Source organism: Hippoglossus hippoglossus, chromosome 23, assembly GCF_009819705.1.
Source record: "Hippoglossus hippoglossus isolate fHipHip1 chromosome 23, fHipHip1.pri, whole genome shotgun sequence".
Taxonomy (NCBI): Eukaryota; Metazoa; Chordata; class Actinopteri; order Pleuronectiformes; family Pleuronectidae; genus Hippoglossus; species Hippoglossus hippoglossus.
The window spans coordinates 11,244,272-11,268,511 of record NC_047173.1 but is presented as its reverse complement, the minus strand read 5'-3'; the positions used below and the strand labels follow the sequence as shown (position 1 = coordinate 11,268,511).

The 24,240-nt window shown below is 40.8% G+C and overlaps 1 protein-coding gene across 32 annotated transcripts in view; it reads right to left on the bottom strand.

The window, feature by feature from the left end:
- cacna1c (calcium channel, voltage-dependent, L type, alpha 1C subunit) overlaps positions 1–24,240 on the bottom strand; it is a 185,937-nt gene that overhangs the window by 30,782 nt on the left and 130,915 nt on the right. For 19 of the 32 annotated variants that reach the window (XM_034578140.1, XM_034578151.1, XM_034578139.1 and 16 more), the window contains exons 11-32: positions 20,892–20,951; positions 16,515–16,605; positions 13,576–13,602; positions 11,449–11,609; positions 11,250–11,323; positions 10,936–11,087; positions 10,566–10,767; positions 10,295–10,415; positions 9,735–9,849; positions 9,097–9,229; positions 8,812–8,881; positions 8,515–8,647; positions 8,211–8,340; positions 7,426–7,485; positions 7,076–7,182; positions 4,384–4,471; positions 4,185–4,292; positions 4,036–4,088; positions 3,789–3,935; positions 3,442–3,643; positions 2,748–2,906; positions 2,531–2,641 (exon numbers count right to left, since the gene is read on the bottom strand). In XM_034578140.1, the coding sequence (XP_034434031.1) occupies positions 2,531–2,641; positions 2,748–2,906; positions 3,442–3,643; positions 3,789–3,935; positions 4,036–4,088; positions 4,185–4,292; positions 4,384–4,471; positions 7,076–7,182; positions 7,426–7,485; positions 8,211–8,340; positions 8,515–8,647; positions 8,812–8,881; positions 9,097–9,229; positions 9,735–9,849; positions 10,295–10,415; positions 10,566–10,767; positions 10,936–11,087; positions 11,250–11,323; positions 11,449–11,609; positions 13,576–13,602; positions 16,515–16,605; positions 20,892–20,951 (2,504 nt within the window). The remainder of the gene's footprint in view (positions 1–2,530; positions 2,642–2,747; positions 2,907–3,441; positions 3,644–3,788; positions 3,936–4,035; positions 4,089–4,184; positions 4,293–4,383; positions 4,472–7,075; positions 7,183–7,425; positions 7,486–8,210; positions 8,341–8,514; positions 8,648–8,811; positions 8,882–9,096; positions 9,230–9,734; positions 9,850–10,294; positions 10,416–10,565; positions 10,768–10,935; positions 11,088–11,249; positions 11,324–11,448; positions 11,610–13,575; positions 13,603–16,514; positions 16,606–20,891; positions 20,952–24,240) is intronic. The other 13 variants (XM_034578149.1, XM_034578148.1, XM_034578146.1 and 10 more) reach the window with 3 other exon arrangements.

Here is a 24,240-nt window from a genome sequence, read left to right as displayed (position 1 = left end):
CAACATGAGAAGAAACATTTGAATTCTCATGAACAGAATCAACTTGTTTGCTTTGCAGTATCTGTTCATCAAGTTCCTGCTCTATTAGCGATGGTGTCACAGATAGTAATTATTTATGTCTTCTGCCTGCATCTGGGGATGATTCTGCACTGCTGTGGTTGTGATTAATGAAAGGTCACTATGTTTACTTAACTCGTTCTGGGCAATTCATCATCAGCTGTGGCACAAAGTGAGTATTATGAAAAAAAAACATCTTTGAAGCCTCAGGCCAAACAGTATTACTTAGGCTTGTAAAATACATTGATAGCATCTGTACTTATACTTAGAAAATGATAATAGATAAAGGATTGTGTTGTTTCCTAGTGTACAGTGAACTTGAAATGCTGATGGTAAAGACGTGACAAGAAGACTTTCCTTTCTTTTCCTTCCAGAAACATTTCCATTCACTGCAAACTAAATCATTTCACATCAGATTGTGAATTTTTTTTATCACTAGGCTAAGACGGCTAATCATGTTTTCCAATAGATAAATCTGTTGGTCATTTAACTGTCTGAAGATGGCTGGATTTGTGGGATTACTGTCTGAATAATGAGATGTGAGGCCTTTACTTTTATTTATATTACACTGGAAATCTGCTGGAGTTAACCTACAGGACCTACCAATGGTATTAGGAAAATATTATAGGGTATCACTGAATACTGGGGTTGTTTTAATGTAGTTGATTAGAGCAGGAATAAGAATTATACAATTAATTAATTTAAAACCAGTTATATGTTGGTTAAACAGAGCTCAGCATTAGTATCCAAATGCTGATGTATGTAAACATATTATACATTTTACATGACTTTCAAAACAGTGGGAATTCAAACCAGACAACACAGTAAAAACAGGGATAAAACTGTAAAACAATCGTAACTGTTGCTGTTGAAAATGAAACTTGTCAAAGGTTAGAGCATAAATCTTTCACTAGACTCTATTCCAGGTGCTGAAATACCTAAGGAGGAAAACTGTTAGTCAGCTGGTCCTCAATGTGCAACAGCTGATTAAGGCAAAAGTGTAAAAAAGTCAAACCAGAAACAACAAGGCACATAATGATTCTTCTAACCCATCCAGGGTTCTGGAAATAAGAGGCCAATTTCAATATCGCTGTTCAATATGGCTCAGGAATATGTCGTCATGCTGCACTATGGACTAAGGTCATGAAGGAGAAAAAGTTCTTAAGATTTGAAATTCATAAAGATTCGTTTCTCTACTGGTGAAGCCCCAAAATGCTGATTTTCAATAAAAGTAGTGAAACTGCATTCTTGCAGTTTTAAATATTAATGTATGTAAACACCAAATAACATTACATAACTAATAGAGCACAGCATGATGTCAATTCCCAAGCCCTAAAAGTTGTCCTGGGCAATTAATGGGTTGATTCTAACTGAGGCTGCACTATAAGGCATGCGTTATGTTATTCAGACTAAATGGTCTGTGTCGATAATTACTTTCCAAAGTAATTACTAGATATCCATCTTTCATCCATTCTAATAAAATTACATTTTTGTAGAACAAGATTTGGATTCTGGAGCTAAGTGGAATAACAAAAGAATTAAGTTTTCATTAGCTGTTCGAAAATCTTTAACTCAAATATTGACATTTTTGTGGATAGCAATAATTCCCAAAACTAACGCCAAAGAATTAAGTTGACATATAAGACAAATAAGTAAATTAGAAACAGTAATATGAAATAAATTATGGTATTTTTTTTAAACGTTGGTAGTTTGAATTGATGGTTTAGAACGAGCAAAATGTGTAAAACTGAAACTGGCACGGTGGCTCCTTATCCTGGAGGGATAGTCAAAAAAAAGAAAAGAAAGAATAACTTAATATTACTGCAGCTCACTTTAATGTATTAAAGACGTTAGTCACTGAGCTGATGTGCCGAGGCTTTATGTGTTTTTTAATCTGTAAAAACTCATCAATAACTGAAATTCTTGTTTCTTAAATTCATAATTACTTTCTATACTAAGCTACAATACAGATAAGAGTACAAAGATAATATGTTTTCACTGCTGATTGCGTTCAAGCATTTTCTACTTCCTCTGTTGGAAAAGGGGAAGGAAGCATTCCCATCTGTTACAATTTAAAAAGATGATGCACCAGGAAACTCTATGACTGCACCAATAAACCCACACATATATATATATGTACATAGCAACAACAGCGGGGTAACAAGGGAGCAGCGAGATTAAAAAGCACATGTTGTTGTCGGCCACTAATCACGTTTCAAATCCGCGGTATTGTAATTATCATCTGGTGGAAATCAAAAAGGGATTAGGAATATACAGGACAACATCAGTGAGCAGTTGTCTGCTTTTAAAAAAACATGATTCAAAGGCTGAAATGTCTTTACTACTAGAGTAGTGCAGATTTGATTTAATGCAAACAATACACTTTTTCTCTGCTGCTCCACTTTGATCTGCTGTATTTTTCTCTATTGCTCTGTGCTGTTATTCTATGCTGCAGATAAAGTAGTGGACCTACCCTTGGTTTGAAGGCAATCAGTTTCAGGATCATCTCCACAGTGAAGAGTCCAGTGAAGAGCATGTTGAGGATGTTCATGGCGTCATTGAAATTTTTGGTCTGCCCATGATGCTGCAGGGACACACAAGCACCTTGTTAACGTGCACAGGATCGTAATTTTTATGGGAGTTGTAATATTCCCCCTTTTAAAGTGTGTTACAGTGTAAGAGGGACTCACCTGCATGGCCAGACAGATGGTGTTGAGGAGGATGAGTGTGAACATCAGGTACTCAAAGTAGGTGGAGTTGACCACATACCACACCTTGTACTGGTAGGGGTTCTTAGGGATGTAGCGGCGCAATGGGCGGGCCTTCAAGGCATATTCCACACACTGACGCTGTGACACACACACACACACACACACATCTACACGTGAGTATACACAAACCCATTTCCGAACTGAATTGGTTTCCCAACTCCTCATCTATCTGTCGCTGTACTCAGACCATTGTGGAGGAAATGATGTGGAACTGTCTTTGGCAAAAAAAATCCTTTTCCATCTCGGACTATTCCTCCATCCTCTGCCTACGTTTCCACGGCTTTTCTGAGACATGGATCATCACAAAGAGCTCAGCTGCAGGGACTTGGCCCCAGCTCCTCCTTTCCTCGCATCTTCTGTATGAACTTCTGCATCTCCCTCCTGGCTGGATTCCTTAAGTAGCTCCCACCCAAAAACTCATGTTCAGCCTTCCATGTATCCCCCCCCCCCCCCCCCCCCCCCCCCCCCCCCCCACTGCCTGGCCTTTCCCATTTCATTCAGAACGGTGGAGTCACTCAGACCTCGTGTGTTTTTAGCTGCTTAACGACAGCAAAACACACAGTTATAAAGCAAAGTCTTGCACAAATTCAGGACAAACACACACAAGCATTACCTGGTTCTTGTCCAGTTCACAGTTCTTATACTCTTGCTCTCCTTGCTCCTGGAATGTGACGATGACGAAACCGACGAAGATGTTCATCATGAAGAAGGCAATGATGATAATGTAGATGATGAAGAAGATGGAGATAACCACGCGGTAGTTGTAAACGGGTCCGACATCCTCGGCGTGAGAGTCTATGGCCCGGTACAGTAACCTGAGGGCAGGAGAGAGGGAAGGTTTATGGAAATGTTAAGAAAGGAACCAATGAAATTGCTGAAAAAACGTAAAAAGCATGGACAGTGTACTTACAATATGTGTATCAATATATATGTGTGTTGTGTTTGTATATGCATACACACCCTGGCCAGCCCTCAAAGGTAGACACAGCAAACAGAGCCATCATGCCTTGCAGGACGTCATCAAAGTTAAAGTCACTGTTCTCCCACAGTCTGTGGGCTCTTTCAGGCTTCCCCACATCTCCGTCCTTATACATGATGTAGGAACCTCTGCAAATACAAGTACACACACATGTATATTCCCATTTTCGTTTCATTATTGGCTAAAAGAGGGACGGCCACAAGGGTCTGTGCAGGAGGAATGTCTTACCTGCAATCTGCCTGATTCTGTTTCGAGCTGTCTGAACAAAAGAAGAACTTGCCCTGATGGAGAAACATAAGAATGTAGTATTTTATGTAAGTACTAATAAAAATAACATGATCATAGATTTGTGTGATAACTTCTCCTTTCCTCTTTACCTTAAAAAGTTGTACTCCAATACAGGCAAACATGAACTGGAGCAGCGTGGTGACGATGACGATGTTGCCGATGGTCCTGATGGCAACAAACACGCACTGCACCACGTGCTGGAAAACACATCAAAATGACAGTGAGCGTATGAGTGTGTGTGTCTCCTCTGTTTATGTGTTATATGGCTTTATGTCTGAGTGAGCTAACCTTTAGGCCCTTGGCTCTGTTGATGGCTCTCAGGGGTCTGAGCACTCGCAGAACTCTCAGGATCTTCACCACATTAATGGCACTGGACCTAAAAAACACATGGGATTAAACCACTGAACCAGGCAAACTGATTTATAATTTATTTACAAGGTTGGAACGACACAAATCCTGGGAGACTTAGGATAGATATTGAGACAGCTCAACACAACAACCAAAGAAATTAAATGATAATGATACAACCTGGATAAACAGGGACATATGTGTGTGAATCTCAACAAGAAAAACAACAAAAATAAGATGAAAATATTAGAAAAAATTTAAATAAACTTGACTATAAAGATCAAGTAAAGGTGGAGTTAAATTGTTCAAAATCAAGAATGTATATTTACCTAAAATATTGTCTTTACAGAATGTATGATGAATGAAACACCTCAAACTATTCTTACTTCTATATTAAATAAAGTCTCAGAGAAGAGATGTACATTACTCTTGTGAAATCAAACACATCTATAATTAAAATAAAATAAAAATGATTATGCTTTAGGTTTTTCTTTTGTATGACTGATAGCATGTCCTAAATAATTAATGTGACACGGTACAACACACAAAACATACACCGATCAGCCACAACATTTTTCACGTGGCTGATCGGTGTACACTAACACATATGATACGTGGACAAACACACAATTACAATAAGAACAGACCAACACAAAGACACAAACAGGAATTCACAGGCAAACTGAGCCTTATTGTGCTGTAAGAGTGTGTCAGTACAAGCCAAAGGTCAAACAGTGTGACCTTTTAAAGGAAGTGGTTTGAAATAAAAGCTTAACATACTAAATCAAATCAAATGAATACTGTGACATTTTGAATTTTACAATAAAGGTTGGGAAAAGGTTGAACATTGGTTCTTCACTGATCTGAACTGTATGTGTCTAATTCTTATCAATTTATGTAAAACATGTGAGAAATCCAGTGAATATATATTTTTGATGGAGGCTAATAAGCCAGTTATTCAGTTAGCGGAAGAACAAATACAACAACCTTTTCCCACAGTGTGACAAAGGTAGAAGGAAAAAATACATATTCAAAATGTCAATGTATCCTTTAAAGGGAGTGACTTTTCAGGAGGTTCGGGGAATGATTTAAAGGGAGTGACATTACTCCGCTCTGACTTTAAACAGAAAGGGAGAGACCCGTCGTACAACTTTTTATACAGGAAGGTAAAGTTTAAAGACAGTTAAAGGTAGAACATGTGGAGCAGGATGTTAAACATCACAGTCAAAGCAGCTGTAAGGATTTCCTTAGGTGATGGAACATGTCATAAAAATGTCAAATAAATTCTTAAATGTTACATAAATGTAACACGTATGTTGTTAACTTGAATTCACTGAGCTGACGTGCACGAAGAACCAGTTTCTACCTAATGAGGAAGTATTCTATCTATCAATACCCTTCAGATACTGTTTAATATTGGCCAAATTGCCACGATTCTTTCACGTCTGCTGATGTTAGCCATATGTCATTACACACACACACACGCACACACAACCTTTCTACAACCCTCGAAGGATAAGCGTTAACCGATGGATGAATATATGAGATGAGCCATAATAATAGTAAAAGGGCTTCACAGGATAGGTATAGTGAATAAAACGCAGTCTGCAGGCACTACCATATGCAGCATCATTACAATTAATTTGACTGTGAATCATTCAAAAAGATCCCGCTCACTTGCTACCTTTAACAGGCTAAAACTACTGAGGTTCAGCATTCAGATGTCATTTCTATAGCCCAGGAGAGTTCAGGCTGTGCACAGATAAGACTTGACTTACTACATCAATCAGATATGAAATGTGACGACAGTATTAGCTGATCCAGACTGATTTACCCAAATAAACACAATACCCACTATGCTGCAGTCTGTGAAGGGGCATTCTGGCATGCATCTACTGTAAAATTGTACAATTACTGTGCTCATAATAGGAAATCACCTATTTGTTATCCATACAGTATAATCCCATACCCTCAAATAAAATCTTCAACATTACAATAACAGTCTTAATTTTCTTTTTTTGTAATGAAGGAAGCTAAACTCTCCAAGACGACAGAAATAACAAATCAAAAGTGTGACAGTTTTACACATTTAAGGTGAGGGTCTGTTAAAAGGGGGGTTATTAATACGGACTAATGTGGACTTACGTCGAGAAGTCTAGTCTATTAAGCATTAGAGACAGAGAGTGTAGCATAGCATATTAAACAAAGGAAATATCAAAGCAGTTCCAAGGAGTTATTTGCTACAAGAAGCAGAGGACATTTTAATAAACATCACAAAGAGAGGGGATTGAGAGAAAGGATTGGGGGTAATGAAGTGTGAAGTTATTAGAGAATAAAATAGAGAAGTGTGAAGAAGGCTGGAATTTACAAAGGAAAACATTTCCCCCACTTATCCACTTTACACTTTGATTTATGGTGTTTTTGGAGTTTCTCATGCAGATGTCACTACATGGCTGACTGGAGTTTTAATGTGCAGTAACACAAACGTACAGTTCATGAAACTGTCAGCAAGTAATGTAAGCCCATAAGACTCGTGACTAAAATACTATGGAATGAAATGTGTTAAAGTTGCAGAGGATAAAGAGGATAAAAGCGTTAGGCATGGATTTGAGAAGCAATATAATTCACTCACTGTATTCCAGAGGAGATGAGGGACACACTGACCACCACCAGGTCCAGAATGTTAAAATAGTTTCTACAGAATGAACCTTTGTGGACGAAGGCTCCATACGCTGTCATCTGCAGAGATCAAGATGAATGTTAAAAGGCCCAATATAAAAAGAATCACAGTGAACAAATACAGTTGCACCTTGCACCATGTACAGGGTTGTTATATGTTATCTGCAAAAACTTAGTACAAGGTGAAAAGGACAACTCAGCCAAATATCAGCTGCCTTTTTGAGGCCTTTCTGATTCCGAAGCATGAACTACAGATAAAATCACGTAGGCCATTAACCCGACATATTAAACACCAAACACTACCTTAAGAATGATCTCTATGGTGAAGAGTCCGGTGAAGACATGATCTGCATAGCCCAAGATCTGCAAACACAAAGGGGATTATCCCGCATTTAAAGCACAATTACAAGAGCGTGTGTTCAGCTGTGGCCTGGTCCTGGAGGCCGGAAATAACTATTCTAAAGTTAAAGTCAGAGAATAATGAATTCCTATTAGACTAAAACAGATGTTGAAAACAGAACGGAATCGGAAGAAAAAACTGATTAATTAAGTCATTAAGGTTTATGATGAAGGTTAATTGAGTAGATTAATATGCAGCAGCCCATTCCAAAGCCATGGAAAATACAATAAATAAAATCTTTATTAGCCCCTGAGGGATTAGTTCACTTGCTCTCTGAGAGAAGAAACAATGTAAAGAAGCGGATAGAGCACTCACAGCCTTTGTATAAGAGTGCAGTTTGCAATTAAAGCCCCCAACTCAATTATAGCTATAAGCACTGAACAACATCGCTGTATAAACAATAAAGTGAAGCTTCATTAGCGTGTTCAACCGCAGTGGAGACGCATCTCCCACAAATACAAACACTACATGTTTTTTTGGGTTGAAGGGTTTGGAGTATTGCCGATTACACAGGTTCTTTACTTTGGTGTTTAAGAAATTATTACAGTATTAAAATGTCTATGTTAATAAAATGCTAGTTACAATTAACATTGCTTCCTTAATATGTTGCTGTTGGAACAACAAGTACAGGCAACTAATGAAGGCTACAGTCTTTTCTATTGTCTGCTAATGGACATTTTTTTGTCACCTGGTTTCTGAAAGAGTCGTTCTTGACCGGGTCCTCCGCTGCCAGACTGATGCTGCTGAGCAGGATGAAGAAGAGGATGAGGTTGGTGAAGATGTTGTGGTTGACGATCTTATGGCACAGAACCCTGAATCTAGAAAATAGAGTGAGAGCAAGAGTGAGACAATCATATTTCTCTTGTTACACGAACAAAAGGAAAGCTTAAAAGGATGAGAACATTTAGATAAACACATTGAGAAACAGACTGAGATCAGAAGAACCAGAGGACAGTGAGGGACAAGAAGGCAGAGGTATTGTGTTTTCTTACTTGTTGGTGTGGCTGAAGATGAAGAAAGCACGAGCCTCAGGCATGGGAATGGCCTTCTCCTTCAGCTGAACGTCGGAAAGTGGACGCGGCCTCGGCCCCACCGGCATCTCTGGCTCCTCGTCATCCTCGTCACCTGATGGGGAATTTGAATAGGACAGAGAAGAGGACAAAAAAGAAAAAGGGAGGATGGTAAGTGAAGAGAAAAATTTGAGTTTTTAGTTTCTGGCAAAGTTTCTTCAATTTATGAAATTATTTACTAATTTAGCCACTCATTTGATAACAACTGCTGTATGTTACCTATGTAATCGTTTGCAGGATATGGATTCTTCTCTTCAGTCTCATCTCCAATGTAGTCATCCATGTTGATCTGCAAAGGGAGAGCATTTATTTAACAGTTCATCTTTTCTCTGACAACATACACACTAGTACAGTGCTTAATTTTTAAGTGCAACCCTTATGAACCAAATTCTTTTCTCTTTTAACTTGTAAAAGTGGAAGTTTTGCAATTGCAACATGCACTTTAGATCTTCCCTTGTTAAAATAGAGCCTTCAGTCATTCTTGATGTGTGTGTCTATGTGCACCTTAGTAGCGGTGTTGGTCTCTCCATCTGAAGTGATGGACTTCAGCTCTATTTTCTCCTTCTTCTTCTTCTTCTTCTTCTCCTCCTTCAGAGGCGGCTTCTCGTTATTGTGGCGTTTCTCTGGACTGGCGAGCCTGAAGAATGAAGTAGACAGAGAAAACCCTAATTATAAACATTTCCCCCCTTCCTAAACCTGATAGCCTTAGCCCATGTTTCACTATTGTTTTCTTGTGAATCAAATTATTACATTACATGGACAAAATAAACACAAGTCAAATGTCACATATCCACTGAGCAGTTGTTTTCAAAGCACAGAAGGAGGCTGTGCTTTTTTAATCAAATCAAGATGATAGTGTGCAGGTAAGTGATTGTCCTTCATTGCACTTTACCTCAGATCAATACAGGTTGCAACCAAGAAGGACACATTTAATGATTTGTACCACTGAGGGGACACTATCTTCCTGCACTAAAATCCCACAATACCTTTGCTGACAAATTACCTTTGTCGGCAATGAGACACTAAAATTAGGGAAAGGAAAAATAAAGCCGGGAAATGTCAGCCTGTCTTAAAAAACAAATATGTTCATTTAGTAATTTCTTTCCCTTCTCTACATGTCTTTATTTCTCTTTCCGCTTTACCTGGCTAGTTTCTTCCTCTCCTTCTCCTCCTCCTCTTCTTTCTGGGCAGATGTCAGGCTCTCAGCGTCTGCCAGATTGTCGACAGCGATGGCCAAGAAGACATTCAGCAGGATATCTGTTCAGAGGGTTGGAAGTTAAGGACATTGCTGACCCATCAGATCATCAGTGTAGTTGGCTGCAAACAATCCTGGTCGGCTAAGAGAATAATTAGTGACCCCTGTGCATCTAAAAGACACTGAGCTCCCAAATGCTTGAGTGGAGCTGCTCAGAGACCTACAGGCGAACGGTTTTGGCTTCATTAATGTACTCTGATGCAAAACAATCCCTTACCCATAACTGCATCTTCCAGAGGGGCCAGAGACAGGTCATTAGAAACACTATTATCCATTTGACAGAATAAAATCTAACGGAATCAGAAAAAAAATTTGGTTTTCTGTCTCAACTCCAGGTTGATTTTTCAGTCCTTGTCATCACTTATCATCTATTCAACAACTTTCAGATCCACAACACTGGGGCTGCTGAGTAACTATCTCATGGAGACTTCTGCAGTGAAAGGATACAGTTTCCGCAGATGAAGAGGATGATGAAGTAGATGCAGACCAGCATGCCAGGGAAGGACGGTCCGCCATACGCCATGATGCCATCGTACATTACAGAGTTCCAGTCCTCTCCTGTTAGGATCTGTGGAGAAATACATGAATAGAGTAAATCTTGTTGTGTGTTTCATTTCATTGCAAGACTTTATTGTATTTTATTTTATTGTAATACATTTTACTATGGAGGAGAAAACAGCAGAAGGACATAGAGCAGGAACATTGAGGGAGTCGTTACCTGAAACACGGTGAGCAGAGACTGGGGAAAGTTGTCGAAGGTGCTGCGTCTGGTCTCGTCGAAGTTGAATTTCCCCCCAAAGAGCTGCATGCCGAGCAGGGAGAAGATGATGATGAAGAGGAAGAGCAGGAGCAACAGCGAAGCGATGGAGCGGACAGAGTTTAGCAGGGAGGCCACCAGGTTGGACAGTGAGTTCCAGTATCTGGGGGTGAGATGTTCAGGTAAAACTGTAATGTCTATCCAGGAAATATATGTGTATTTCGAAAAATGAAAGTACATTCAAGCGTAAAAATACATAGAGAACGCAAACGTAGTCCTTGCTCTTAAAACTCTGTACAATAATATCAATGTTACAAATGTCTTTATTAACCTTGTTATTTTGAAGATCCGTAGCAAGCGCACACAACGTAACACAGAGATGCCGAGAGGAGACATGACCTTGGTCTCCACCAGAATGGTCTCCAGGATTCCTCCACATACTACAAAGCTGTCAAAGCGGTTAAAGAGCGAAACGAAGTACGCCTGTGGAGAGCCAGGAGAAAAGATAAAAAGGTAAATGTAGGAAGCAGAGGAGAAAAAAACTCAGGTTTTTACATTTGTCTTGACATTCGTATTATTCACATAAAAGTGGCCTTTTTCCTGCGTAACAATTTAAATAATAACATTGACTTTTGAGCCTCCTACCTGTAGGCCCAGACTGTACATCTTCAACAGCATCTCACCAGTGAAGAGTGCTAGCAACACCTTATTGGCTATGTCTGAGAAGAAGGGAAGAATGGTGGAACGAAGGAAAATGAAATGGGTGGGAAAAAGAAAATAAGGAAGGAATCAACATGGAGTTAGAACAAGGGAAGGTGGAGGTTTGTGAGGTGTGTTCACATACCCTGTACTTCCGTTAACCACTGAGGCTGCTGGTGATGTTCAGAGGCGATGGTGAGTGTGTTGAGGAAAACCAGGAAGATGACCAGCCAATAGAAAAGTTGAGATTTGACCGCCGCCCGGCACTTTCTTCTGCATAGCCTGTTCCACCTTCGAGAGTAGCGGCTGAGAAAGAAGAAGAAGAGATTCAGGAAGAGAGTTAGGAAAGACAGGCGAGGAGCGGAAGCTCGTGAGAGAAGAAATAAGAGTGAAAAAACAGCGGAGGAGAAAGAAAAAAAAATTAATTCGTTAATTAGTTTTTTCTATAGAGTAGTGATGACATCACCCCTCGGTCGGTGGTTTTTAGTTGTTGGAGAGCTGAGCTGTGGAACAGAGTTAGTCATCCTCCAAAGACACTTCACACCAAGCAAAATCCAATAAGTCGAGCTTTGTTGCAGAATGAGATATGCCCGTTTCAGAAAACACAGAAATACTTGTTCTTGCAAAATGATTGAAGGTAGAAATTTAAAGTGAAATTTAATTCTAACTTCAATGGAAATGTGCACTTCAAAAGAAGAGGTGGCTCGTTTTAGCGAAACAAAAACATGTTTTTCTTCTGTTGTTCTCTTGTTCTACACCTACACCTTGCACTCATCCCTACAGTGTGTAAAACAGTACATTCCATGTGATTTGACCAGTGAACCTGTAAAATGTCATTTTCACACTAAACAAGATTGACTGAAGACAGTAGATCAAGTTTTGTTCTAACTGTGGAGCCATGAAGCATAAATCTCACTTTAAAGTTTTATCTCCTCCAAGGTGTTTATATTTTCATTATTGTTTGTCTGTCTGTAGGATTACTCAAAATCTTTCCATGAAAGTTTGTGGAGGGGTGGGGCATGACCCAAGGAAGACCCCTTTAAATTTTGAAGAGGATCCAGAATTGAGTTACAGGGCGTTAGGTTTGACGTGCTCTCCAAACGTCCTTCGACACTTTGAGGGAGGAAGCCAATAAGCCAATAGTTCTTGTAAATATTTATCCATATGTAAAAATGCAGGTGTAACAGATCCCAGTTACAAGTACAGTGTGAAAGATTACATTAAAAGCTAATGAGGCAATAATATGTTAATAGTAGACTGCAGATACTGCAGATATAAATATTGTTCTACACCCTTTCCACGATCATTTAAACGAGGTTTATAGTGTATTTATCTTCTTCTAATTGAAAATGAGTTAAATAAACCCATGCAGACAAAAGCTGCCCTTGTCAGGTATCTCCCTGTGTTTATGTCCAACCACACCAGACATGGTGGCAGGAAGATTTGTCATGTCGTGCAACTGCCAGGCATCTTTCTAAACAAATCAACACAGCTCAAGGGGAAAGTCTTCTCCCGCTCTGCCTATACAAGATTCATGTTCCACCAGTCGCCTGTCTGAGTGTGTGAGAGCTGTTTAGAGTCAGTTATGGCACACAGCGGCTCCTGCCATGATGCACACACTGAATGTTACATGAGACAACTCACAACACAACATCAGCGGACATGCATTCTTACAGTAAAAGACGTTTCTTTTTTTTGTTGTCCTCTTTAAGGAACAGTTTGATATTTTGAAAATATTTTTCTTTTTTCTTGCGGAAAGTTGAATGACCAAAACCACGCATTGGTCAGCTCTACATATGAAGTTACAGCCAGCAGCTGGTTAGCTTAAAGTTAGCTTAAAGTCTGCAAACCATAAACTGTAGATAAAGATGGGGACGTGACGACTCCCCAAAAAGTGAAGCCTAAGTGTCTCAATCGCCCCCTGGTGTCTGGATGAAGTATAGGTCATAAACCCCATCTCCTCTGTGTGGATGAAACATGGACCACACTTTACGGTCTTTCAGCTAAACTAACTGGCTGCTGCCTCTTTGTTCATATTTATCACACAGGCCTGAGTGGGTTTGCTCTTCTAAAGATACATTCAGTAAGAATAAGAGCAAAAAACTAATCCTTTTAAGTCAAGTCTCTCTATTGTTGTGTCTGTTTGTCTGTGTCTTCCGCGCACAAACGTACACAAAAAATACACACACATCCAGTGACCGCACAAATGCCACATCAGTAGAGACAATAGAGCGGGTGAGTTTAAAGACTATGGTAAACAACATCTACTAACCTGAACTTGGATTTGGAGATCCTATTTCTGGAACACAGAGAACAGAATGGATTATACACACACACGTAACACACATACAGACAGGTACACAACATGAAAGGGGTGATTTGAGGGGGATAAAGAGGGAATTGCTTCCCTCATTATCACAAATGCTTTAGCAAAACATGTTCCGTGATCAGCTCAGTTGTCGGCCTCCAGTATTTCCTGCACTTTTCAGATACAATCAGCTCGTATCATGAGGCAGACATTTGTTGGTTGAGAGTCCGTGGTGAAATACACAAGCACAAATGCTGTTGGTCGTCTCTCTGCAAAACTGCAAGGTGATCAAAGAACGTGTTTGCTAAAAAGCAGTTTGTCCATTTTCATGCACCCACTTGAAACAGATTTTGGGTGCAATGCAACAAATCACCCCCCTGCCAACATGTATACAGTGGCATCCAGTCAAAAGAAATACTGCTGTGAGTTTGGATTTTCTCCAATCAATCCTGGTGTGAGAAAAAAATATTATATTATTAAATGTCTGTTGATTGTTCACCACTGTAACAACAGAAGGTACATAACATGAAGAACGGAGGACAGGAGATTATGGAAGACATGTTTTCTTTGGGAAGAGAAGAGAAGAGAAGAGAAGAGAAGAGAAGAGAAGAGAAGAGAAGAGACGAGCACAGAAGAGAAGAGGGAAATTTGCATCCACAGGATGTCACTTCTTTTTAACCTAATAATTTATTGTTTGGCGAAAACAGTGAAATTAAATTCTGCATTGGATATTTTGTTAATGGCTACTTTAGGAGCATTTGACTTAAATTTTCCTTCTTGTATTTTATCAGGAAAAATTTAATAAATCCGTAGAATCACATAAAAACTCAACCCCCTGAAGCCTTAAGGCAGCTGATGTAAGTTACTGATTTTGTCTGTAAAAGCAGATGACGAGCTGACTGATTGACTGACTGACCGACTGACTGAGCCAATGAAATGAGTCATTGTCTGACTGAATGAAAGAATAAAATGACTGACTGGCTGGATATGGAGGCTGACAGTACACATGTCTCTTCTCTCCATGTGTCCGTCTAGATTATGAGATCAGCGGGCGCTGAAGTAGCTCCTACCCCGAGGTCTGTCTCCACAGCGATTTGAAGGAAGAACTGACAAACGCTGAACGTCTCAAGTCTTATCTCCATAATAGTGTGAGCAAATGCCCCTAGCCAAACTTGTTGCAGTCTCACAGAGGAAGGAGGAGGGCTTGTATTTGTAGTTGTGGCAAGGTTTACTATTCATCAGCTTCTGGATAGACAGACTACTGTTCATTTCACCTATTTTAGTAAAACCCAAATTTGAAATTCATTTATATGAAATTTCTGTAATTTCTTTAGCAAAATACTGAAATATGGTTTGAGCTTCTCTAAAGTGAGGACTTGATGTCTTTGTCTGTAACAGTGTGTAACACCTTTTTTTTGCATTTTATTAACTAAATAATGAATTGAGAAAAAGACCATTAGATTATCAGATGATATTTGGTTGCAGACACAACATATGCATAAAATGGACTGAAACAGATGGCCAGTCAAAATAACAATTTCTGTGTCGACTACATTTTAGAGACGGTGTAGAATTATATGTTGGGATTCGAGCACTTTCCGAACACTATGACGTTCTTTGTATTGACTTGCTGTTGGTCTGACAGGGGACAAACAAACAACGTGACAAAAGACAAATGAGACAGTGAGAGTACAGATAAACACCGGTGTGTCATCCAAGGGAGCCTCCTGTCTGTAATGTTCCTCTGAGCGCTTTTGATTCACCATGATTTCACCTTTAAATTGTCTTTTTCATCCTTTTACTTTCTGTGTTCTATTCACTTCTATCCTGCAATGTTCAAAAAGAAACAGTGTCGTATGTAGGTGTGTTTGCTTGTGTGCGCTGATGTGGGCCCGCTGGGGTCACGGCTCCTGCCCGGCCTTGTGTCTAAGAAAGAAAGGAACGCACTTGTTTGAATAATGTAAAAAAAAAAAAAAAAAAAGAAAGGAGAGGGGAGAGCGAGTGGGTGAGTCAGCTGTTCATGAGCTCCCACAGGGGAGGAGGAGAGCACTTCACCAGTAAACACATGAAGGAGAGAGCAGGCAGAAAGAGAGGGAGAGAAGAAAGGGAAATAAAACAGGGTTTACTGTTAAATAAGATGTAGATGTTCTGATTTTCTGCATTTTGTTAGGTCCCAGATGATGGTTTTCCTGAGTCGAGAAGCACTTTGGCTTCCTAATTGGATTCTTGTTTTCCCCTCTGTCAAAGTGATGCCTTCAGTAAAAGAAATTGTGATGGACCATTTCTGTCTCAGGTGCATCACAACAATGACACCAGAAGTCAAATCAAAATATCAAATTTTGATGATTTGACAACTAATCTCAAAACTTACCACAGACTTAAATATGCTTGTATAGTTGAGGTAAATTAGAAAAACCTATAAACGCTGCAGATCTAAGACCTAAATGACAAAAAAATATTTCTTAACCTGATCTATGTCTCATCAAGTTCACACATTTTTAGGAAAAAGGACATTTCATTGGGTGTGAAAATGACAGCTATAACCTTTAAAAACTGAAAATCTGATGTGTCTTCAGATTCACCTAAATTTCCTCAGTTTATATGACCCACAGTTACCGTTGTCTGTTCTCCTCTAACCAGTGTTAGTGCAGTAAATTCTCAGTGAGCTTGATGAGACAGAGGCCTGAGTTAGTGACATCAGTGAAGGATGGAGGCAGTCTGAGCCACTTGTTCGTGGCTAACACTGAAGTGCTCCGAAAGATGCATGATAGCGTTCCTCCTTGGAACTGACAGAAGGTGACTGCGTGAGCTGAGGAATAGAGGGAGGAGAAGAAGTGTGTTTGTGTGTGTGTGTGTGAGAAAGAGAACGAGAGAGGGGGAGAGAGAGTGAGTGAGGTACTTACGCTAGCCGGGTACAGCAGGTCTCACCCTCCACGTCTCCCCCGGGGGCATTGTCTGTGTTGACTGATTCATTCTCACTGGCTGGCATGCTCACTGAGAGACGGAAAGCAGCAGAGGCAGAGATGACAGATGTACAGGGAAAGAAAGAAAAAGACAGAAGGAGAAATATGAAATAACACAACAGAGGAGGGTTGTACGTCCTTGCTTACATCATACTTGTGCAGGTTTTTGCCATATTGCTTCCTCTAAACCTTGAACTCAAGACGTTGTGGGCGGCTACACGCTACAAATGAACGCTACAAATTGCATCCATAGGTAAATACTGAGGCGCTGCACTTCCCTCAGTATACAAACTAATTAAAAGATGCTGTTGACATGTAGGAATTCACAAATCAGCGTTGTCCAACACACTGTTACACACATACCCTCGAGTCAATAAAACTATTCCCAAATTTTTGCACTGCTTGCCTAAACTAATTACACACTAAGCTGCCACACTAGCAATATTTACCGGTTAGGGATCCTGGGACCCAACCTCTGCAACAGCTATTAAGATGGATTTCAACATCTAAGCTGATGGATAGCTTAATACCGGCTGAATTAAATCTTAACAAAACCCTTTTGTGATTTCATAGCTCAAGGAGATTTAAAGAAGAAAACATGATGTAGATTTCAGTCTTTGGTCTAAAAAAACAATGTGGGGGATGCTGGAGCTTAACTGCAGCCATGGTACTGGAAAACAAAACTTCATATTTTGAATTCTAGCCTTTATTAATTAAAGGGGACATAGCATGCAAATTCCACTTTGTTAGTGCTTCTACAGGTTAATGTGGGTATCTGGCATGTCTACCAACCCAAAAACTCTGGGAAAAAAACACTAGCGCGTTTTGTTATAGTTCCTCTAAGTCAGAAACGTCATGCTTGAGCGACTCGATTGCGCTTCCTGGGTTTTGTGTCGTAACAAGGAACTGGAAGTCTCCCTACATGGTCTTGGCCCACCCCCCCACCTCATCCCCCCGTCCCCCCACACTCGCTACGCCGGGTTTACACCGGAGGCAGCGAGGCTGCGAGGCAGCGCAGCGCCGTTCCCAAGCGCGCAGCCGGGCTGTTCACACGGGACGAGCATTTCTCCGCTGGTCAGCCCGCGATTCACTCACATGTGGCATTTGTCTGGATCGTTGGGACTGGGAGGCTGCAGCAGCTGCTCGGGAGCGACCGCTCGCTCTCCCGTGCGTGAGCTGGAATTTGTGTCAGCGCCACACAGCCAGCAGTGTGGAAGACTTCCGCAGTGTTCAGCGCTACTGTAACCCCCGAACCCCGACATTCAACGGGTACAACAACAAGCGGAAAAAGCAGAATCGCGGGCTGACCTTATATATACAGTCTATGGGGCTGACCAGCGGAGAAATGCTCGTCCCGTGTGAACAGCCAGGCGGCTGCGCGCTTGAGAACGGCGCTGCGCTGCCTCGCAGCGGTCTTCCACACTGCCAGCTGTGTGGAAGACTTCCGCAGTGTTCAGCTCTACTGTACGCCGGGTTACAGTAGTTACGCCGGGGTACACCGGACGCGGAAGCTGCGGTCAGCCCCATAGACTGTATATATAAGGTCAGCCCGCGATTCTGCTTTCTCCGCTTTTTGTACCCGTTGAATGTCGGGGTTCGGGGGTAAATGATGGTCTTCATAGCCCCCCCCCCCCCCTCTTTCTCTCTCTGTCTGTCTGCTTGTGTGCTTGTAGTGGATGGACAGAGGGGGACATTTAATTATGTGATTGGGAAAATTAAAACTCCAGGACAACAGAAGGGGAATACAAAGTATGGGATGCATATTTGATAATTTATATCATATAAAATATGTAATTTATATCGTTTAAAATCATGGGGGGAGAGGGGGGAGGGGGGAGCTGGCTCATTAGCATTTAAAGGAACAGGCACTCAAAACAGGTCACTCTGTGGAGGGCTGTTTTATACAGGGTAAAAAGGGTGCTATTTTAAATGATCCTTGTGGTATTTTGACCAAAGTATGTTACAGACATTTCATTAAGACCCCAAGGAACCATATCAACTTGTGGTAAAATGGGCATGCTATGTCCCCTTTAAGCGGTAAGAGTTGTGGTGAGATTTATGTCAACACAAACAGGTAGAAACCTTGAGCCAAATCTTTCTTTGTTTAAAAACAGCTACAGCAAATGTGTCACTTTGTCCTTTAAAGACAAGTGAAATGGCGTGCAGAGATGGAAGGATGAATACCAGGAAGAGCGAGGGACAGGAACAGTATTAAGTGTCAGTTAAGGATAAAAAAAAGAGGGAGAATAGACTGAAATAAATAGGAACAGGGGGCGGGAGCGAGGTATGGATACAATAAGGGAGGTATGGATGAAGGGAGGGGGAGAAAGAGATTGTGGATGTGGGGATGCTTGGTTGAGAGACTGATATGAAGAGATACATAGCTTTTTATTGCTTCTGTCAGTCTTTGGCTGCCTGCGGGAATGAGCCGCTCTCCCCTCACTGTCACCTTAAACACTTGTTGTAACACCCGCTGGGTACGAGTCTCAATATCTCCGCTGTTAAATAAGATATCCACTTAGATATCAAACAAACAAACAAAGAAAGATTCTTCCAAACAAGCTCTTACTATGAAACCAAGAGAGGAGATCAACACTCAAGACGAATGTAAGAGCTGCAGCGATGTGGCTAAAAAACATTTGCCAAAAATAAAACACAGAGCTTGTTATGCAATTGTCCTCTATTTTTATCAGACTCAGTAACAAAGTTCTATGTGAAATTGCTTCCCAAACTGGCATTGGCCCTAATTCATTCCACTGAGATTCTCCTACTGAGTCTTTCATGCAGATTCAATAATCAGAAATCTAGAAACATACCTAAAGTTTCATATTGAAAAAAGACAAATCATATTGAATAAGTACAAATTATATGTCTTGAAAAAAGATGAGTTATGCTAAAGAAAACAAAGCAAAGAAAAGCAAGAAAGCAAATTGTCTCTTGAGTTTAAGGAGGCGGCATTTTGCTAAGTAAGAAGCTAATGTGAGCTTCGTGTATGAGGCCAGTGCACTTTAAGACTTGGCTGGTGATGGATAAACTCAGTGTTGTAAAGATCACAACAGTCTCTCTCAACATTAAGGCCTTCGCTCTGAACGACTTGGGTTCCCTCACGTCGACACGTGCCACCTGCTGCGATGCCACTTAGTTAAAAGCACTCGCAGCCCTCTGGTCCCTCCTGAGGCTAGAGCCTTTCAAATATAAAACCAGCCCAGTGACTTCTCCTCAATGGAGCTCTGAACTAGTTTAATACCTATTGTTAGAGTAAACCCCAAAGACGGGATACACAGGAGATGAAGGAAAAGCAAGGAGAAAGTAACAGAGGGAGGGAGGGAGGGAGGGAGGGAGAGGAAGGCAGGGAGGGAGGGAAGGAGAAAGACGTGTAAAGGTCACACTTTTACGACAGAAAGAGGAATTTGTTCATTCTCGTTAAACAACAACACTGGCTCCAAAAATAAACAACCTCCATAATAATGTACAGGACTAAAATGAGCCTTCGCAAAAGGAATGTGTGAGTGTGCATGTCCTGGTGGAGCGTAAGTCAGATATTATTCGACCATTTTTAGATATTTCAAAAACTGAAAAGGTCTCTCTATTCAAAACAGTAGAACACAAAATTGATTTAATACATACAACAGTGCCGGTGAGAAGAAGCACTGATACCTCACTTTTGTCCTCAACAATATGGCAAGACCGTTCACAATAGGGCTAAAGCTCCGGATGCGAAGCTCATCTTCCATTAACAGTTATTATCATAGCTAGCAACAGTGCAGGAGGATTTGAGGGAAAGGAAGCTGAAACAACAAGAAGAGGACCGTGACATCACAAAGAATACAAATGCTTTTTGTTGTCACACACGGTAAATAAGCTCCACTACTTTTTCTTTTTGTAAAGTCATTGTCCTCTCGTTGTTTTTTCAGACGAGTCAGGCAGATGCAAACGTTTCCTTTCTTAAGAACCTATAAAGGAGAAGAGCGGCTTCATCTCAAAACAGTAACGCTGTTTCCTCTCCTTGTCAACTTATTCCCTGTACTGGTAGTTCTCGCCTTTTCAGTAAACATGGTGGTTTAAAGGCAATAAAGAAATGCAATTCTAACATTACTCATCACAAGTATGTTTCCAAAAGGGGTGAGGATGACAATGAGGAAGACAACTTTTTACAGTATTGAGAGGAAGCCTCTGTCCACTTTAGCTTTGCAGCTCAGGGAGAGGAGAGGAGAGGAGAGGAGGAAAAAGGTTGCAGTCTGCTTGCATGTCTAGAATCAGGTTTCCAGTAAATCATTAACGAGTGTTGGACCATGCAGACAGACGCACACGCCTTACGAAGGAAAGCTGCATTTCTCTTCATAGCTCCACGCAGAGAGTGAAAACGATGGTTCTGACCTGGGGATATAGAGCATGGCTCAGCAAGACAAAAACACACACACACACACACACACACACACAGATACACAAATAGACAAACACACACAGAGAGAGAGATACACACAAATAGACAAACATAGTCAGCACAAATGCGGAAACTGTAAATTCAAACACAAATAATCACATGTAGTCATCCTGTCTCTGGTGCCAGACACAGCCTGTTGCAAAAGGAACATGTTTGCCTCAGCAAAAATACCATTCCCTCTTTACAGACACAGTTCATTTCATTACTGCAGCTCTAACTGCCGTTTGAGATGTATTACAACCATTATTGGCACTGACTTACTTTTTCATTCTTGCAGCATTTAGTCTTTTAATCTCTATTTCATTCCCAAGCTTTGCCATCAATTCTGCGCTAGAACCTTCCCGTTCTCCAAGGCAAAAAGAAAGAAACGGGGAATGAAGACGAACATATATCAAGAGTGCGCAGAGTGCGTACTGGTCTTACACACACACACATGCAGTGTGCTGCTGAGATGCGAGAAACATGTACAAATCTTCTGGGGAAACATCATAAGATACATTTGGCTACATAAATAAATAATCAGCAACCACACAATTCACATCCTTCTGTATATCATCACCTTTGAGTCTGTGTGCCTGCGAGTGTGTATGTCCTAGTCCTGAGTGAAACCCTATAAATGATATTTAGAAGCTGTCAGCACACACTAAATCAATACAATGAACGACACGCACTACTCGGCCACCGAAAACAACCACGCACACGCTGGAAACATCTGTCTTCATATGACACACTAATCACATCATTTATCAATATCATGCTGTGTATTTCTGCACGTAAAGACCGCATGATAGATATATCTTACACATATAGAAACGTGTATGTGGTCTCTGAATAATTGTGTGGTCACTCGGTCACTCTCCCGTCCCACAATCCCATCTGTTCTCCGTCCCAGATACCCTCTCGACCACACACACAAGCACACACACACAAAATATCTCTGTATCTCAACATCTATTTTCCCTTCCAACTCGCTCCTATCTTCTCCTCTGTTCTCTAAGTCTGCTATCCATTCTTAGCGAATGTGTGTGTGTATCTATGTAAAATGTCCTGGGCAACAGGGACAAACTGCCCTCATTCATCTTCCCAAAGGAGCGTCCATTCATCGAGGAGCGAGGGAGAGCGCACGTAACGTGATATTCCACCTTTTACAAACACAGAGAAGATTGATCTGTCTGATACAGAACTTCGGAATATGTCTATCAATCATTTTGTCAGATCATCTAACTCTAATGGCTGTTAAGTTCTGCCGTTTAGTAAAAGTAATGGACTGAATCTTGCACATGACAGATACTTACACTTTTATTACTTGTACATCTTTTATAGGACAGATCTGTGTAATATTTCAAAGAATCATGTGTATATGCCTCTATTGGACACTTTCTATCTGGCTTTTCTTTAACTCTACTTTCAGCTGTAAATAATATGAGTGATCCAGAATTTGTAAAGCTTGGGGGAAAGATGGATTTTAATATTCTGATTTGACATTTTCCAAATTGGCCCAAGTGGGGGGGAACATTGTTATTGTTTGTTTGTTAACGTGCCAGTATCCCAGACACTGACGATGTGTTTGCCGCACTGATTTGCCCAAAGGAGCACAATGGTAACAGGTGAAAACAAGTAGATTTGTTCCAGATTAGCCGCAGGGGTGTTGTGCCTTAATTTCATGTAAATTGGGCCATTGCTCATTTGACCCATGTTAATTTCTTGAGATTCCCCGAAAGATTAGATCCTCATTTTCCCTCTGTTTCACAGAATGAGCCACAGAGGTGTGTAAGATAGGAGCATGCAGAATGAATGCTGTGCCTCTGCATCTTATGTCTTCATTAGTCATTCATTCATCACTGATGTGAGCAAGCCGAGCTCCACGCCTTTAAAAAACAGGTCATGGTATATGTACTGTGCATAGTGGACAGACACACTTCCCTACGTCTTTTTCTCACCGTCCTCTCTAAAGGAATTTACATAGGTGTGCAAGTGTGTGTGTGTTTGTGTGTGTATGCAGTGTGTTTCCATTCCACTAATATCTTTTAACAGCTTTTGAACCTCTAGAGGATTATCAGCCATTAACATCCTCTCAGTCTGTCTGTCTCACCAACTGCACACATGCACAGTTCGCATGCACACAAAATAAATACAAAAAGTCCTGACCACACAACAACCCATAAATCACCCATACAATCCTCCTGACGGCAAAACCACAGTAAATAAATAGATCATCACTCCCTCGACTCCCTAGTGGCCTCTCTTATTGTGAAAAACACACAGGTTGCTGAAGAAGTGACAGTCTCATTAAAAAATCTTGCATCAGCAAAGTCTCTCAAAGCATGACGAGTCCAAACATACAGCCACAGACAGAAAGAACTATAGAATAGAGAATGTGAACTACTCAGGCTATTTTCTGAAGCGAAAAATTACAGATCTCCTGAACGCTTCACATCTGTTATCTGTTGTTGCTGCCAAGAAGGTTGCTGTGTTTAGAGAAGGCTTAAGATCCCCCCAGATCTTTATCTATTTTGTTGGTCCAGCCTATGTATGGGAAACAATGTGTTAACAACATCTCTCTTGGGTCAACATCTTCAGGGGCTTTTTGGCGGCAGCGGTGGTCTGTATAGTCCTTGTATGGGAGACTTGAAGGGGTTCATTGTTGTATTTGAATACAATTTCAATTCAAACTATTTTTATGGAGAGAAGTGGATGTGCTGAAAACCCACAAGTTCAATGTTCGGCTCTCACTCAACCTTGAGCTCTCCACAAAGTGAAAGGCTGAGAGAGAGAGGACAATCAGCCTCCTCAACAACAAATCACCAGCGGTCAGGAGAAGGACGAGGAGAAGCAGGAAAGGAAGCCTGATTACAAGCAGGAGAAAGAAACATACAAGCTGGAGGAGTCCCCTTATAACGCTCTCCCTAAACCGGCACCAAAAAACAGACAGAGGTGTCCGAGGAGGTCCTCTCCATCATGAATAAGAAGATGTCAATCTGGACTTTCCCTCCATCAGCCATTAAGGGGACAAACGTTTTTCAATGAAGACATTTGACTTATAATTTGACATTTTGGCTTTTCCTGCTATGACAGCCCAAACGTCTGCTGTGAAAAAAGATCCACTTAATGACATGACAGATTAAAGAAAGAGAGAAAATGGAAAGGGCACTTATGTCATGTCAGATGAGCATCAGAGGGGAAGAGATGGATTTAAAATGCCAATAAAAATACTTTGGAAAA